Consider the following 17147-nt stretch of genomic DNA (forward strand, 5'->3'; position numbering starts at 1 on the left):
CAATTTTCTGGCTCCATTTTTTCCGTGTGGTTTTGAAGATTTGCACTTCTTGATCTTAGCAAGTGCGAGACAGTGTGTATTATTCCCAGTACGACACATCCTAATCTATGAGATATTTGTAGCTTTTATGACACAAGAAGCATCTCATGATATTTGATAAAAAAAAATTCAAAAAACATAAAAAACGATTGCAGGTTCTATAAAATCAGCAAGGAAGGTGATATTTAAGCCGTTCTTGATTTGTTTAGACTTTGTTACAGTGACAAATTCAACATTGTTAACATCAGTTATTTTGTTTAGATGAATGCCATTTACCTAAATTATTCAAATTTAAACGAGGTTAGGAGTTATCACTGTACGTTATTTTCTTTTCCTTTTCTTATTAAATTAATATTACTCCTTCCATTTCCCTACTATTCTGAGTATAAAATCCTAAGCAGCGTGAAGAAAGCCATGTCGGAAGTATTAGACTGAAATTCAAAGAGAACCTGTACATTCCATGAGTGCACTTTATGTCCCATTGAATTAGTTGATGAATTAGTCTGGCTGATTATAAAGAGCTTGGAAAATATTGAAAAATCATGATGAATATAATTGAACGAACTAAATACTTTTGTCCACAAATGAAAATAAACGCCTTTGTCCTCCTTAAACAAGCCCATTATGCCGATAGCCACGACATTCTATTTCAATGCAGAATCTCAAAATATTCTATATCAGTATCTAAACACAATCACCTTCCCTGTTCATTTTATGCTCTTAATGAAGAGGGATTTAAAGATAAATTTTGGAGGTTCCTATTCTCTTCTTGCCTTATTATTCCACACCCGAGTTTCTCAGCAGTCTATAATGTGAGGCTTCCATTGAGTCTCCCAATGTGTCAATGCCTTTTTCCGTTTTTTTGGGGGCAAAACTGTTGTACAAAAACTTTACAATGAACAAAAATGAATAGTTCAGGCATTTAAGCATATAGTCCGTGTAAAGGGCAACTTAAATGTGCCATTTGGTAGCACCTGACCTATTTTATAGAATCAATGGGACCTAAGGATCCATCTTAGTTGCCAAATCCAAGAGTACATCATCCCTAATGAACAATATATAGAAATCATCATGAGGGGTAGGAAGGGAAGCCTGGTACCGAAAACGATAGGATGTAGAAACTGTCCCCATGTCTCAACAGCCAAAAGGCCCAAAAGGTAACACTTTCTGGTCCATCCGATATAAAACCCTTGTTTCTTGGCAGTGCCAGAACTCCCCTTTAATCTCGATTTATCACCTCTTTTCCACCCTGGTACAGTCTCTTCTACCACTATGGTCTTCGAGAAATGCCACAAAAATCCAAACCACATGACAATGAAGTGTAAAAGCAACAGCAATACCTTTATGGGATACTCTTGGGCTTCAAATAAAAGAGGGAAAAGCGAATAGCAGGACACTACAGAGAAAATACAAAAGTTTGTGTTAGCAAAATCCAAACACAAAGAATAAAGTGGATAATAAATGTGGCAAGAGCGCAAGAAGTAATCAACTTTAACACAAAAATAGAAATGGAGTTAATAGGAAAAGGCAGAAACAACAATCTAGCTTAGTTAAAAAGTGAGCAACCCAACAAGAACAATAAGGGGCTGTGCTTGTTTGGGTTTGGAAGCCAAGGGGTTCAATTATGGAGACAATAGTTGTAAGCAGATGATACAGCTCGTGATTTTTACTAAATCTAGGTAATAATGATATAAGTGATATTGCACATTTAATTTTAAGCAATGAAGAATACAGAAACTTAAGCTATGACGTTTAAGAGATAATAATTTAAACAAATAAAATAAACAACGAAATGCAATAAAGAGCTAGAAATGAAGTGTGGCATTAGGTAGTAATGATATACGTGCTTAGCAGAAACTCATATACCCGAAAAAAAAAAAAGGATTTATTGCAAATAAATTCTAGACCTAAAACCTCCCAAAAGGAAAAGGAAAAAAAACAAAAAAAAAAAATGAGGCCTGGCTAGAACTTCATTGCTAAAACTAGTCACTCGACAACCAACTTCAAAATTTCATAGCTAGACTCAAGTTTCAAGCAAAAAGTTTGATGGGCCTAGAGAAAAAAAGGCCTTACCCCGCTTCCTTTTCCTTCCCCTCTCCCTCCAACCAAACAATGGAAACTCTTTCTTTTCCTTCCCTTTTCCCTCTTTTTTTTCTATTTCCCATTTTTAGCTCCAACTAAATGAACGAGTTTTCTCTGGCCATGCTAGCTGAATTTTTACAATTCAGTATAATTATGTTAAGAAAGAGCTCTCTTTATTTTCTTAAATAGCATTCCAATGCATAATATGATCTAATGCTGTTAATCTCAGCCAGCAGAAAGGGGGAAAAGTCTGTAGAGTTCTTCCATGCAAAACTCAGACCATCATTTGTTTGGAACCTAACTATAGCCTTTGAAGGTCATCAAATTTAGGATTTTGAATTTTCAAGTCAATTGCATGTATTGTATGATTTCTGTATAAACAAGCACATGGAAAAGGTTGTGGTGATTTCTAACAATTATGATAAATGCCAGGAGGAATAGAAAGAGAGGGGTTGCTCTAGCAGTTAGGCCAGTTTTGTTACAAAAAGAGTCGTTGGCAAGAGATAATGGAGTGTGTGAAGGAAACAAAATGTATTCAAAGGTGTTCTATAGCATACTGAACACTTCAAACATTTTTTATCCATATGTGCATAGACTAGAGAAGTAGAGAATGGTTGTGTTAGCATGGATGCCAATAAGTATGACAGGTTTGATCTATGAATGCAAGTATAATCGGCACTTGGCAGACTAATTTAAAAATGTGTATATGTATTTTCATAACTCATGTATGAAAGTTAGGCTGAGCTTGTCTCAGAATGCTTCCTTGTTTTATGTTAGGCAAGTATAAAATTTGTCACATATTTACCCATGAACAGCCTAAACTCATTACTAAATATCTTATAATTCATTTTAGGGTTCTTATTGATACTTGATGTAATTGTATCTTTGTAGCAATAGAGAAATAGTAGCTGGTTATCATAAAGAATTAAGTATTATGGCTCATACTTGAGTCTTTTATGTGAAGGATTACCTTGTTTTGGCCTGCTTAATAATTTATTTACTCCCCATAACATAACATGAAATTCCTTTAATCCAAAGTCACCAAATAATATTAACAAGGTGGTAACTCCATGGACTACTTCACAACAAAGGATGACTGCCCCTAGGGGAAAACCTTTATTCCTCAAAATAAAAGATGTTCATCAAGGGATTGACATGCTACTGAAGAAGTGAAGACCAAGGCATAATTTGCATAATTTTCATTAAGAGGGAGAAGGGGAAAAAAAAGTGTCCATCATCAAATTAAATCTATGAACAAAAATAAAGAGTGATTTCTCAGATAAAATTAATGCCAAAATTGCAGTAAATTTCTAACTTCTTTCGATTTATTAATTTATTTACATTTAATTCAAATGCCACTGACCATCATGAAGTTCTTAATGTTCAGTAAAAAAAAAATAAAGTTCTTAGCAAGTCAATTAAGTCATGTGCATTTCAAAGATGAAAATATTAGCTTTTACTAGAGATTAAACAGTGGTTTATCAGCATACCTATCGACAACAAAAGGTAATGCCTGGCATCCTCCACGCTTTGAGCTGCAACAATGGCAAGAGGGATCACAAAGTGGAGTGATGCCTTTTCATGGACATGCCACCCAAATAGGAACCCGCACATGTAAGCATAGGATACCCATCTAGTAATCATCCTTGGTTGGGGATCCTTCCAAGCCTTAATTAGACAAGGAGATAAGGCTACCAGGACCATCATGAAGGTAATCAAAGGAGTGATCTGGAATTTCATCATTTATTCGAGTACAAGATTAGTTCTTAGCTAACATTTGGTATGTTAAGAAAATTGATAAAATGCTGACAAATTTATAAATTGATCAGTCGGTCAGCTAAATTGTGTGCATCGTGAATGGGCTTGTTTACAGCAACAAATATCAAATCCAGCGCAAATTACACAAGTTATTTAATATTATTACCTGAGGTAGCACGGCCAAAGGAGACGAGTCTCCCACTAGTCCGCCAGTAAATGAAGCAGTTGGCGCTTGGATGCTAAATCCCAGTTTTGCAAGCAAGAAAGCGAGCCCTTTATCAAAAATAATATAAAATACCCAAAAATTTGGAGCCCAGTATGCATGGCAGAGTCCCCTGCCAAAAGGGAACATGCGTTGGAAAACTTGTTGTATCTGCAAAATAAGTACAGTAAGGTTACTAAATAAATAAAACAGTGACAGAGCATGGAAATTTGGATGACAAGCAATAAATAGTGTTGTATTTAAGCCTCAAAAAAAAAAAAAAAAATCGGTGGAGGAGCTAGTAATTAGAATGCTAGTTTCGTTTTAAGCTACATATTCAAAATACTATGCATGGTAGAAATATGAATGTTGAGATGGATGTGGCATAAAAAGAAATAAAATAAATAAATACATTTGAGAGATGGTGCAATTAGCATCACTTTGGAAATAAAATGAGAAAAACCAACTACGATGATTTGGCCCTCGAGAGAGGGTTAAGTAACATGGTCCACATTGAGGGGTTATGCTAGAACACAAATGGAAATTAACATAATTGAGATAGAATCATAATAAGAAAAGCACGGAAACGTATAGATTACCTAGAATTATGACCTAATTCTGCAAAAAGTTGGGAAAAAAAATGACCTCAGACAGTTGGGGGGACTGTGAACACTTTCTTGTAATGGATTGTGTATATACGTTCACAATAATTTCAGTTGACATAAATATTCAAGTTGTAATATACAATCAAGTGGTTCAATATAGCAAAACAAGGGAATAAATATACGAGCATTCTCAACAGTAACAAAAAAAAAAACGTACCAAACTTCATACAAATTTGATTGGCAAATTACCTCGCCATAATATACAAATGGCCCATACGCCGCCATGAAAACCGCCACGACGGCTGCCCCCATCATCACCAACCTCCCGAACCCCCTCACCACCCCTCCACTACAGTAGTGCCGCAACAAATAAACAAAGTAAACCGGTGCAGCCACCGCAAACAAGTGCTTAAAACACAACAAGACCGCAAAAACAAACCCACCCATCAAGTCCTTTCCTTCCTCCAACCACGACAGCGAAAGCAACAAAATCCCCAAAAGAAACCCATTATACTGAAAATGCAAATGGTCAACAATGAGGAGTCCAGGCGACCAAACAATCAAAACCCAGATCAAAATTCGCTTTCTGGACTCCAAATTCTGGGTCAGCCGATAAACCCCATAAATCATAACAGTATCGGAGACGATTACTGAGACTCTTTGGAAGATAATGACGGAAGGGGAGGAGTAATTGAGGCCCTTATGTAGGTCGACGATAATGGGGTCGATTAAGTGAGCGAATAGAGAGAGAAAGCGTTCGAAGTAACCGAAGAAAGGAGGGTAATCGAGGGTCCATGGACTGGTTTCGTTGGAGTACCATTGAGAGAAAGGGAGGGTGTGGGTGAGGGCGAGCCAGTGGCGGTGGACCTCGAAGTCGGTGCTGTGGTAGGCTGGGATGAGGAGGAGCTTGACAGTGGCTGCGACAAGGGCGAACCAGGTGAGGTCGGTGATGGGGTTGTGGGGAGTGGGAGTGGTATGGGTTGTGATCTGGGTTTGCTTCGTTGCGGCTTTCATGGTTTGATCTTAGTACACCGAGAAGAAAAAATGTGTAGTTGAGGTGTTTGATTTGAGGCTTGTGTCATGTCACTAATCATGTTGACATGTCATCATGCCACGTTGCACGTTACTAGCGTTGACGTGGCTAGTAAACCTCCGTAACCTGTTTCAGTGAGATTTCTTCTTCTGAAAAACTAAACCTACAAAAAATTCGTTTAAACATATTACTAAACTTACAAAATATTTTTCTTTACATTAATAACTATTTAATATAAATGTCAACAAAAAATTAACAAAATCTTACTTACCAACATCACTTAGAAACTATATATATGTATATATATATGCATGCATATATATAGATATATATAGAAACATGGATGAAAAGGTAAATGGTATAATTGAGCTAGACTTACCATACGCATAATAGAGTAACTATGATGGAACAAGGAGCTAGACTTACCATGCCCTTTTTTTCCTTTTTCTTTTTTTGAAATTCACATCCAACAGATCTGGAAGAATAGAAAAGGCAAAAAAAAAAAAAAAAAATTGAGAGAGAAATAGATTTTCAACAGTAAAAAGATAAGTTTGACAGAGAAAAAAAAAGAAGATAAATCTTGTTGGAAATTAACAACCTTGATTTTGATGGAAGAAGTTGAGAGGTTTTCAAAACAATCATCACGTAATAATCAACAATCTTATATGATCAAAATTACTTATTAGGAGAAATTATTAAATTGCATCAAACCGGGCTTCATTAAGAGTCAACCCTCACATCTGGGAATCAAATCTTAAAGTACTGATAAATAATTTCTTTGTATTGGGCACCAACCAACCCAGGTATGTATGATAAAAAGTAAAATTACTTTAAATAATTCTTGGACTCCATTCTAATTAAAGTGTGAATGAATTAAAACTATGATTTTTAGGTTCTATTTATGCAATTGTAATGGAAACATATTTATTTTTAAACACTCAACAAACAAAATAAAATTACATTAATATTTCAAAGTAGTCAAAATTCAAAAACACTAAAGTATCATGATAACTATGGGCTTTCCCCACTCCAAATTCTTTGTAAAACGTTTTCAAGTTAGTGTTGATTGATTTAGCATTCAGCTCACTTCCTGACTATCTTATAATTACATAATATTTCTCCCATTGATTGCAAGCTTGAGTTGACAATAAAGACCAATTTGAGTACCACATTTTGTGATGACGAGGATGACATACTTGAACTGTTTCACATTTTGAGTGCGTTTGTGCAGTTGACTTAAACCAAATTTAAGAAACAACAAGATAAGCTACTAAAAAATTGTATTTGATATAAGTTAAAAACAAAACACGTGAGATCAACAAAAATCCAGATGTTCAGAATCATCACCATAAATAAAAATTATATTAAATCCCAACACAAGCTAATTTCTTAAATAGAACCAATAACAAAACAAATAATAAACAAATTCTAAATACAATTGCTTCATAGGATTAAATTTTGCACCAATTTTATGTGTAACAAAATTTTCAATTTTATCATACATCTGGTTAACAAAATAATAACATATAAACAAAGCACCTTTTTCCGATTCCACTCATTTCGGTGAGCTTTCATCTTCTCAAAAAGTGAACCTCCAAAAAATATGTTTGAACATATTAGTACTAAACTTACAAAATATATTCTGAAACAGCAGATAAACACTTGGAAGTTTTCACATTAATATCTACTTAACCTAACACAATTAGCCACTCCAAAACTGAACAAGAATGAGAAGACAAAATGTCAACCAAAGAAGAACAAAATCTTAGTTGAGTATATTACTTCAAGGTTCAATAAAATGAATAAGGTTTTAATATCTGCATTAAATTTCACATTGCATTAATTTCTCACCAAACTTCTTAATATCTTAATTAAACTTTCAACTGAAAAAAAATATCAAAAGCTTGCATTCAAAAGTTTAAAACGCCGAATGAACATATCTGCTGTCAAATGAATGCTCTAGCTTCATCGAGCTTTGCCTGCCCAGGATCGAGCTAGAGCTCGAGCTCGGCTGCTCGTTTATTTATACACACAAAAAATAAAATAAAAAAAGATTTGCATATACGATTCTGTGTGTAAACCCACTGATATTGACTTCTATATCAATCTTCGGTGTTTCATATCCAAAGTCTCACCAAAATTTTTACAAAAAAATACTCCCAATTTCAATCATGCCGATACGAAGAGAAGTGAGACCGGATAAGAGAGACGGAGCACTCAACTGAGAGAGAAACATTTTGCAGAAGTCGCTGATCGGTGGTTTGGGGGAAGGGTAGCGAGTAGAGAGAGAAGATTGAGAATGTTGTGTTAGGGTTTAGATAGATTTAAAGGGGGAATAGAATGGGCTTGTATTACTTCATACTTTTATTTTCTATAGGGTCAGAAAGATAATGAGCTGTGATGGTCCTAATGGATATGGGCTGGGGCTGGACTCTTTTATTTTTAAATGGATGTTGTGTTATGAGTTAAAGTTGAGTTGGGCTGCATTGGATTGGATTTGAACTTGGCCTTTATTAATGTGGGTTAAGTAAATACTCCATACTAAATGAACTAAAAAATTATATTATATTATATTATATATATATATATATATAATATAATATAATATAATATAATATATATATATATATATATATATATATATATATATATATATATATATATATTTAGAGTTCAAAATGAGTCTTTAAACGAACTTGTTCACGAACAAGTTCCTGAACAAATAAACTGGACAGTGAGATATTTGAGCTTCGCTAAGAATTTTATTTGAACTTGGACCGTTTATTAAACAAATGAACACAAGCTGATCTCTTAACTAACCGAACTCAAGTTGTTGGTCAACCAACCAAAAAGTGTAGAAGTGGACTAGGTCTAGGCTGCGAATTTGTTTTCCACTAATAAGCTAACTCAACAATCCCAAGTTACTTATATGATAGGTACTATTTTTCCCCATTAAAGAACACCTACTCCAATTTTAATTTTTATTCTCTTTTTTTTTAATTATTTTTTTTGAAGTCATATTGGGAAACTTTATATTGAAAATCGAAATTTTGATACTTGATTTATTATGCCTTTGTAATATTTGTAATTTCAATCATAACCAATATTTTGCATGTCATTTAATATTTTTAAGCTCAATTATGAAAAAAAAAATAAAAAAATTTACTATCTATTTTAAAATTTTAAATTATTAATTTAAAATTGTGTAACATTTTTTTTTTTTTTTTTTTTTTTTTCTTTTTTTTTTTTCACATGTGATCAAATTTTTAGTTCGAACACATGTATACGTAGTTATAAGGAACGCGCGGAGCCAAGAAGGTTTGAGTAGGGGCGGGGCCGGCCTTGAGATTCCAAACAATTTGAAAGAACCTAGGCGAACTTTCAAATGTGAGGCCCTTAAGTTTCACATGTGCAAAAAAAAAAAAAAAAAAGAGTACGAAATTTTAACACGATGTTTTCAAATTCTATAGCTAATATAATTGTGCGCCTGTGCATAAGACAACTAACTAATAACTATAAATTTATCACCACCAACAAATAATTGTGCGTCTGTACCGTGTGCATAAGACAACTAACTAATAACTACTCCCTCTGTCCCAAAAAAAAAATGTCATGCTTTCCTTTTTGATATGTCCCAAAATAATTGTCACTTTCTTTTTTCAAACAATATATTTTACATCTTTCCATATATGTCCTTGGAGTTTAAAATTTCAAACTTGAATATTCAAAACTTAGAAGGGCAAATTAGTAACTTTCTAAGGATACAAGGCATGTCCCACATGTCCCATTAAAAATTCCTACTCCCCAAAAGCAACATCTAAATTGGGACAGAAAGAGGATAAATCTATCACCACCAATAAATAATTGAGCGTTTGTATAGTGTGCTTAAGATAACTAACTAATAACAATAAATTTTTATCACCACCAATAAATAATTGTGCCCCTGTGCATTTTGCATAAGACAACTAACTAATAACTATAAATCTATCATCACAAATAAATAATTCTGCGCGTGTGCAGTATGCATAAGACAGCTAACTAATAACAATAAATTTATCAATTAAAGAGTGCGAAATTTTCACAGGCACAAAATAAAAAATGAACAGAACAGTTTACTAGAGAACAGAAAACTGCAGCTTCTTTTACATTCATTGTTTATATAGCTACCAAAATTTGATGCTTACTTGACAAAATATGTGGAGATGAGGTAACTATATATAAATAGAGGCTGAACTTGTAGCACTGGAGAAGTAGTGGGACTTTTAGGTTATATGTGGCATCCACCATCATATATAGTTTTGTCTTTCACTCTTTATATTAACTACACTACACTTTGTGTGTGTTTTTTTTGGGAGCCAATTACCCCTTTCGGGCCTTTCTTGATTTCAGGATGAGGAATCAACTTTAGTAGCAGTGATTGATTGATCATTGCTACAGAAGACCTGTGCAAATTAATAGAAAAACCATTAACTTTTGTTTTGTTAACGCCTGCTCTTGATTTCCATGTGTTTGTACATTCTGATGGCAAGTGCTTTGACAGTATTATTAACTGAAATTCTAGCTGAGCCAACTTCAAATAACATCAATAATAGTGGTATGTATCTTCATATTAAATTTAACAAAAAAAAAAAAAAAAAAAAAAAAAGGAAAAACCCTTAATTTGGCACTTCTAAGTATGAGCATAATTTAGAGATCGAAAAAGTTAGCTCAACCCACTAGAAGGGATCCTTAATTTTCGTAGGATTGAATGTGAAAATGCAAAAAATTATGAGGAAGGGGTATGGTTGCTGCTGTTGTGAGATTGGAGTGGAATTAGGTTGAAGGAAAAAAAAAAAAAATAAAGTACCTGCCATTGTGGACCCGATCGCCATGAAAGACGCATGTAGAAAGGCACACATTTATCAAAATACTAAGAGAACCATAATATATTCATTCAGCTTTTGATAGCCATCACACACACAAAAAAAAAAAACCCTAGTTTGGAAGCTACTTTTCACTATTGGAACAAAGGTAAAGGCCCGAACAAAAGTTAGAACAAATCAAATGATGAGATTAACGAAATAAAGAAATATATATAAAAGATCGATTCATGCAAAAGGAGAGAGAAGAGAGAGAGAGGATGAACATACCTTGTCACCTGAGGCGATAGCGGAGGCTGCGCCCTGCGGAGTGTCGAAGCAGATTGTGTCGTCTGAAACTTGCTTAATTTTTTTTTTTTTTTTTCCCCATCCCGGGCCGCAAAATTTGAGGCCTCTAAAATTTGAGGCCCAAGGCGACCAAGACTTGTCCTAACTTAAATTTTTTTTTTTTTTGCAATCCCCTATGACTATGAGCCTAAAATTTGAGGCCCAAGGCGACCGCCTTGGGCCAGGTCCGGCCCTAAGTAACGGTGGCTGCCCCCACATAATTTTTTATTTTGTCAAAACTTCAATAATGCCCCTCAAATGTTTTGACAAAACCTCTTATCATACTCCCAAATTCACAACAATCATCTTCTCATCTCCCTCTCCAATGACTAACCTGGCTTTGAAAGCTCTCACTAAACCTATAGCTCTCTTTTTCACTCTCTAAAATATATCTCATGAATTGCACTGACGATTTATAAATTAAGAAGTGATGAAGAGTTTTTCCTTTCTATCTTTTTATTTTTCGCTCCTCTCTCCTTTTTTGAGATTTACATTTTTGCGCAACTTCGAATATTAAATTTTCATCCATGCACATGCTTAGTATGAAATTATCCTTTAAGTTAGAATATTTTATTTATCATTATAGTAAGAATTTTTATTTTTATTTTTTTATTATTTTTTTTTTTATGATTTTTATTTACGGTTCAAGGTCCAGCATCTAAAAATATATTATGGCTCCATCATTGTTTGTGTTGTAATTTGACTTAAGATGTTGCGTAAAAAAAATTGTTATGACCTCTTGAACTACTTAAGTTTCACTTATCTACACATTATTCCGCTCGACTAAGAAAACTTTTCTTCGTTTCATTAATCACATATTACTCTGTCCAATTGAAAAACTCTGCTTGAAATTAATGAAAGTGATACTTTGCATTTATTCACATTGTCTTTGGTGTTATTTAAAAAATAAAAAATAAAAATAATCTAAAATTTGATACTGATGTTATCAGTTTTCTGTGGTTTTTGAGGTGCACACTGTGATTGTATCAGTGGAATTTAACATTGGTTACACGTTTAGTGAAATTTAACCTTATAGAAACTCATTACATTAAACATAATAATAATAATGTATATATAACCCACCATTAATATTATATAGATGTATTTTTTATTGCATGAGTGGATTGTGCAATTGAGGGAAAGATTATAGGAAGATAAAGAGATTATATATATTACAAAAAGATATATGAAATGATTAAGATGTAAACCTAAAAAGAAAATTTAACTACCATATATCACAATAAATATGATCAAATGTTTTTTTTTTTACTAAAATATTTTCAGGCCTCAACCGATCATTTTGACTATACAATGTTTTGGCTTCGTCTAGTTGCAATTTCTATGTCATATAAAAAAGGTTTATTGTAATCTAAAAATTAGGACATGAATTTAATTATATTAATACGTAACCTATATTTTTGTTCTTGATTTGATAACTTGGATGCTTTAGACAAGTAGTGGTTTCATACATTGTACCATCATATAGACCTGGCTACTCCATTAAATTTAGGGGTGGGATTTGGGCGTGGATTAGTCCACACCAAATTTGAACACATTTATCCATGCCATACCTTATATGTTTAATGAGCTTTTTGGTTTCTCGAGTTATTCCAAAATTTAATAATTTATTACCATTTTTTTTTTTTCGTAATTGATACTTAGGCACATATATAAGTGTTTCATTAGAAAATTAATTCTTATTTATTTGTTATTTGGCGTATATATGAAATGCTTTAATATACGCCATAAAGCCAAGCTTTAATAAGAATATTTCACTCTCCACATATACAAATGTTGGATTAACCGACGACTAAGAAAGAGATGAATCTGCTTCAATTACTCGAGTATTTTGAACCTTCATTGTACACGATTAAATCATTAGACTGAGACTATTTAAATTGAGACTGCAAATGGAATGAATTATTGATGAACAATTTAGATCTTGATATCCTCTTTAGCAAACAAAAGCAAGCTATTAGGTTTGAATTACTTGAATTAATTCCACTGCGCTCTTTTAAAATGAGTGAACTGCAAACAAATATTCTATAATTTGAAAAGCGTGCAAATAATAATATTCGTGTTCAAATCACATCCCTTTAATATGATAAGTCAACAAATAAATATTTCTGACATCAAAAAATGACAAGTACAACCAAAAAGCCTCTTTAATACCAACACTGCCTTTTTGAACTTTCCAAAATTACCTTTCACTCATTTATATATATAATACCCATATTTCTATTAATATTTAATTTATTTTTTCACTCTCACAGACTATTTATTTCTATTTATATATATACACACATATATATAATTGCACACGCATTTTTTGTTATTACTAGTATTAGTATTTTTTTTAGGGAAAATTACATATAAATGGAGTCAAAGTTCCATATTTACTTAGAGGCTGAGTCAAAGTTCCATATTTCTCTAAAATGGATTGCTGAGGTGGCACATGGTTTTTTACTGTTTAGAAATTGTGGTGCCTAAAATACCCTTCCGCGAAGGTACTACTTTTTCTTCGAAGGTACTACTTTTTTGAACTGAAGGTACTACTTTTTAGTGTCCAGGTACCATGTTTTTTAAACACTCGCGAAGGTACTACTTTTTCTTCGAAGGTACTACTTTTTTGAACTGAAGGTACTACTTTTTTGAACTGAAGGTACTACATTTTGTTAGGGAAGGACATTTTAGGCACCACAATTTTCTAAACAGTAAAAAACCATGTGCCACCTCAGCAATCCATTTTAGAGAAATATGGAACTTTGACTCAGTCTCTAAGTAAATATGAAACTTTAACTCCATTTATATGTAATTTTCCCTTTTTTTTACTCAATTTTTGTTCAGTTGCGTACAATCCTCTCTTTAGAAAATTTGATTTACTCAAAAAAACAAAGAAAAACACTCTCTCGGCTAAGCAGAGGCCAAACAGGGCCTTAGCAAAATAGATGATGGCCCTCACATACATACGGCATCACAATGAGGGGAGTCGCAGTGGACAAAGAACAATCAAAGACGGAACGGAGAGTTGAAGAGCTGGTCGACCTACGAAGATATTTGTGTGGACCCACAGGAAATTCTTTAAACAGAGTTTAGTTACCGACGTTTAGACCTAGCCCACCTGTAATCTTTTGTTTGATTTTTGATTCATGGTCGATTATTAAAGGAAAACAACCTTTAATAAATTTTCAATCTTGTCTACTTTATGAGAAAAAAGTAACTAAATATCTTTATCCCGTCACTTTTTAAATTTTACTCAATCTTCTCATAATATAATAATTTTCAAATTTATATTATTAAGGTTTTCATTAATGTTATAATATGTTTTGGTGGAAAAAAAATAAAAATAGACATATTTAAAAATTGGATCAATCTTTAATACAGTATTTTTTTTAAAAAAAAAAAAAAAGATTAATGTCAAAATGTATATAAAATGATGATGTTTAAATAAAAAAATAAAAAAAATAAAAATAAAAAAACCTTAGATCAAACATCAGAAAAAAAAAAAAAAAAAATCAGTTTCACAATCCAACTAACAATAATTTTTTTAAACGTATAGTAGTTGATTGTATAAACGTATGAATTTGCAGGTGACTCCTCAGGACAAAGTGAGATTAGTAAATTTTTCTTCACCTCCCTACTCTTTTCTTTTCTTCAAGTACTACTTTTGGATTAATGTTGACATCCAAGAATTGCGCCTGCCTTCTCACAAAAATCTGTCCTATCTGGGCGCTAATAAACTCTAAAATATCACCCTACCTTTTAGCCTTCAATTTAACACCGGACTGCCATAGTTTACTGCTTAAGATTTTTATCAGCTATGTCTCGACAATCTAACAGCCTATCACTTCCCAAACCAAGCTAATTCTGACTCCTTTCATCTATAAACCCTATACATATTCCTCTACCTTGCAAAGCCATGGTTCTATATGCTTTTGTTGATAAAAGAACACCATAAAATTACTTGTACGCACATAATACTAAGTTTACTAAGTTGTGGCATCATGAGTGCAATATTGGTACATCTTTTAATGGTGAGATCAACTTCTACAATTAGTGAATTTTTATGGTGATATATGAGCACCAAAAGTTGTGTGTGTTGCTTTATCTGCAAGCTCATTCAATCCCAAGGTTCCAAGCTCATTTACTTATTTTTTGTAATTTTTAACAGAGTCCAGTTGCATACGGAATGGAGGTTTGGAGGTCTGAGTTGACATTAGCCTTCTTGCTCAGGACATGAGCTACAACATTACCACTACGAGGAACTCAGGAGAGAGACGAGCCCACACACTCTAAAAGAAGAGAAGAGACATCGCTGAACACCACCAACTGAGCAGCCACCGAGACCTTTAACGGCATAACCGGCTGACTTGGAGTGGTGCATCTAGCCCTCGTGGCTGTTGCAGTTACTTCTTCCTGATTGTATTTCGGGTTCTTATCAATGATATTCGGTTTGTTTGGTAAAAAAAAAAAAAAATTATACTTTGTTTTTCATCATTCGATGGGGGTCATACGCTATATCAAAAGTCATAGATAGAGTATTCCATGGGAACCTTATTTTTCTAGTAGACCCCAGCAATGAGAATATTTGCGGCATATCTTCTATCAAGAAATCGATTTACCTCCTTTGCATTTGCAATCAAGAAGGGAATAACTCATAAATGATTGACTAACAATCTTTGAAGGTACTGAAGATTGCTAATCCAACCCTTCCAAATTATCTATTCATTTAAAATTTATTCCTTTGGAGTTTCATTTGTTGATCAACATATTCTTCTTGTTGCATTGCATGATTGATAAATCAATTTTGGCATATCCTCTTGCTCTTATCTTCAGCTCTTACAAATAATTATGCTGTAACATACTTTGATATTGATTAATGCTGATAATTTATTTATGTGCATGTGGAACTTTTGTAGATTGAACTATTAACTGTTGGGATTGGATCTTTATACTATCATGTCTTGTTGTACACTAGGGACTCATCTTTGCTTGACTGCACTAGGGGTAGACTTGGCCATTGGTTGAATTGTAAATGAAGCTATTACAAGAGCCCTGAAGGCCATGCGTATTCTTAAAATTTTGTCCTCTTATCACTGGAATTTTCAATTTTGTTATATTTAATTTTGCTTTCAACAGAGATGATACAAATGCCAGTGTGGTTATCTAGCGAGCTGTGAGATACCTTAGTGTTTCATTGAACAGTTCTAACTTCTTAAAAAAAAAAAAAAATTCTAACTACTCAATTGAAATGCAATTTATGAAGATTATGTGAAATGACTCGGTGTTTAATTGAAGTGAACAACTCTAGCGACTCAATGGTGGACATTTTTATATACAATCTGTTGGTCCATTAGCTGCATGCAAGAATTTTTTATTTTCTTTTCAATTTTTTTATTTTTTATTTTTTCATTTCAATTTTTTTATTTTCTTCATGATCCAAAATGCATTGCATGGGAAGGTGGGAAAGTCAAAAACTTCAATAAATCTGGGTAAAGGTTGCATGTCAGCCATATGTCAGTAACCATTCAATCTACATCAACCACAACTTTACACCATATAAATGATATACACCACCAGTTCAACAACTTGCTTTATCCATTATGAACCAAACCAGCTTTATTCATTGTGAACTACAGTTCTGTTTACGGTTATATATATCTCTCTCTAAATATATATATATATATGTGCAGATGTCACTGTTATCACCAAAATAACAATTAGTACAAAGTACTCGAAAAAACCGAAATTTAGAAAAGCAAAGAGCAGTAATTACCTACTTCTCAACAGGTCCCGCTATCATCAACTGTTTACATAATTTTTATAAACCTAGTTGATTAGTTAATAGAATAAGAAAGAGGAAAAAGAGAGAGAATATGATAATGTGCATGTGTAAAAAGATGGTGTAAAATACACAAAAACCTTAACAAGTAATTTTTTCTCCTTTCTTATATCCCTTCCATCCAATTATTTTCTTCTCTACCGAACAGAGCATTAAGCAACAATTAATAGATACCCTAATAAGCAAAATGAAATTGAAAGGATAATTTGATGGAATTTTTTTTGGAGCGATTAGTTAATCAGTAATGGTATACATTCAAAAAATTAAGGACAAAATCACAACCAAACAAGAAATTACACCTTCATGAACATGAATTTTGAATTGGAGTAGAGAGTTTAGTCTCTGGAATACAATTTAGTATAATCTTCATTTTGTTCAAGAACCTGCACATTGATTGCAT

At 33.1% G+C, this 17147-nt stretch overlaps 1 protein-coding gene across 3 annotated transcripts; it reads right to left on the minus strand.

Annotated features, from left to right (window-relative positions):
* Nucleotides 1–591: 591 nt before the first annotated feature.
* LOC132278910 (probable dolichyl pyrophosphate Glc1Man9GlcNAc2 alpha-1,3-glucosyltransferase) lies at nucleotides 592–10959 on the minus strand. 3 transcript variants are annotated; one of them, XM_059780813.1, is made up of 7 exons: nucleotides 10849–10959; nucleotides 7259–7311; nucleotides 6146–6194; nucleotides 4936–5882; nucleotides 4046–4252; nucleotides 3612–3849; nucleotides 592–1435 (listed from the first exon to the last, which is right to left on the minus strand). In XM_059780813.1, exons 4-7 carry the CDS (start codon nucleotides 5698–5700, stop codon nucleotides 1032–1034), a joined length of 1614 nt encoding a protein of 537 aa, XP_059636796.1. In that variant the 5' UTR covers nucleotides 5701–5882; nucleotides 6146–6194; nucleotides 7259–7311; nucleotides 10849–10959; the 3' UTR covers nucleotides 592–1031. The 3 variants fall into 3 exon arrangements, with proteins under 3 accessions (XP_059636796.1, XP_059636797.1, XP_059636798.1); XM_059780814.1 differs by lacking the exon at nucleotides 7259–7311 and having other exon boundaries at nucleotides 10849–10928; XM_059780815.1 differs by lacking the exons at nucleotides 7259–7311; nucleotides 10849–10959 and having other exon boundaries at nucleotides 6099–6146.
* Between the last annotated feature and the right edge of the window lie 6188 nt (nucleotides 10960–17147).

Source organism: Cornus florida, unplaced genomic scaffold (assembly GCF_030987335.1).
Source record: "Cornus florida cultivar Cherokee Brave unplaced genomic scaffold, ASM3098733v1 CherokeeBrave_3.0.0_Hap2_Chr10, whole genome shotgun sequence".
Lineage (NCBI taxonomy): Eukaryota > Viridiplantae > Streptophyta > Magnoliopsida > Cornales > Cornaceae > Cornus > Cornus florida.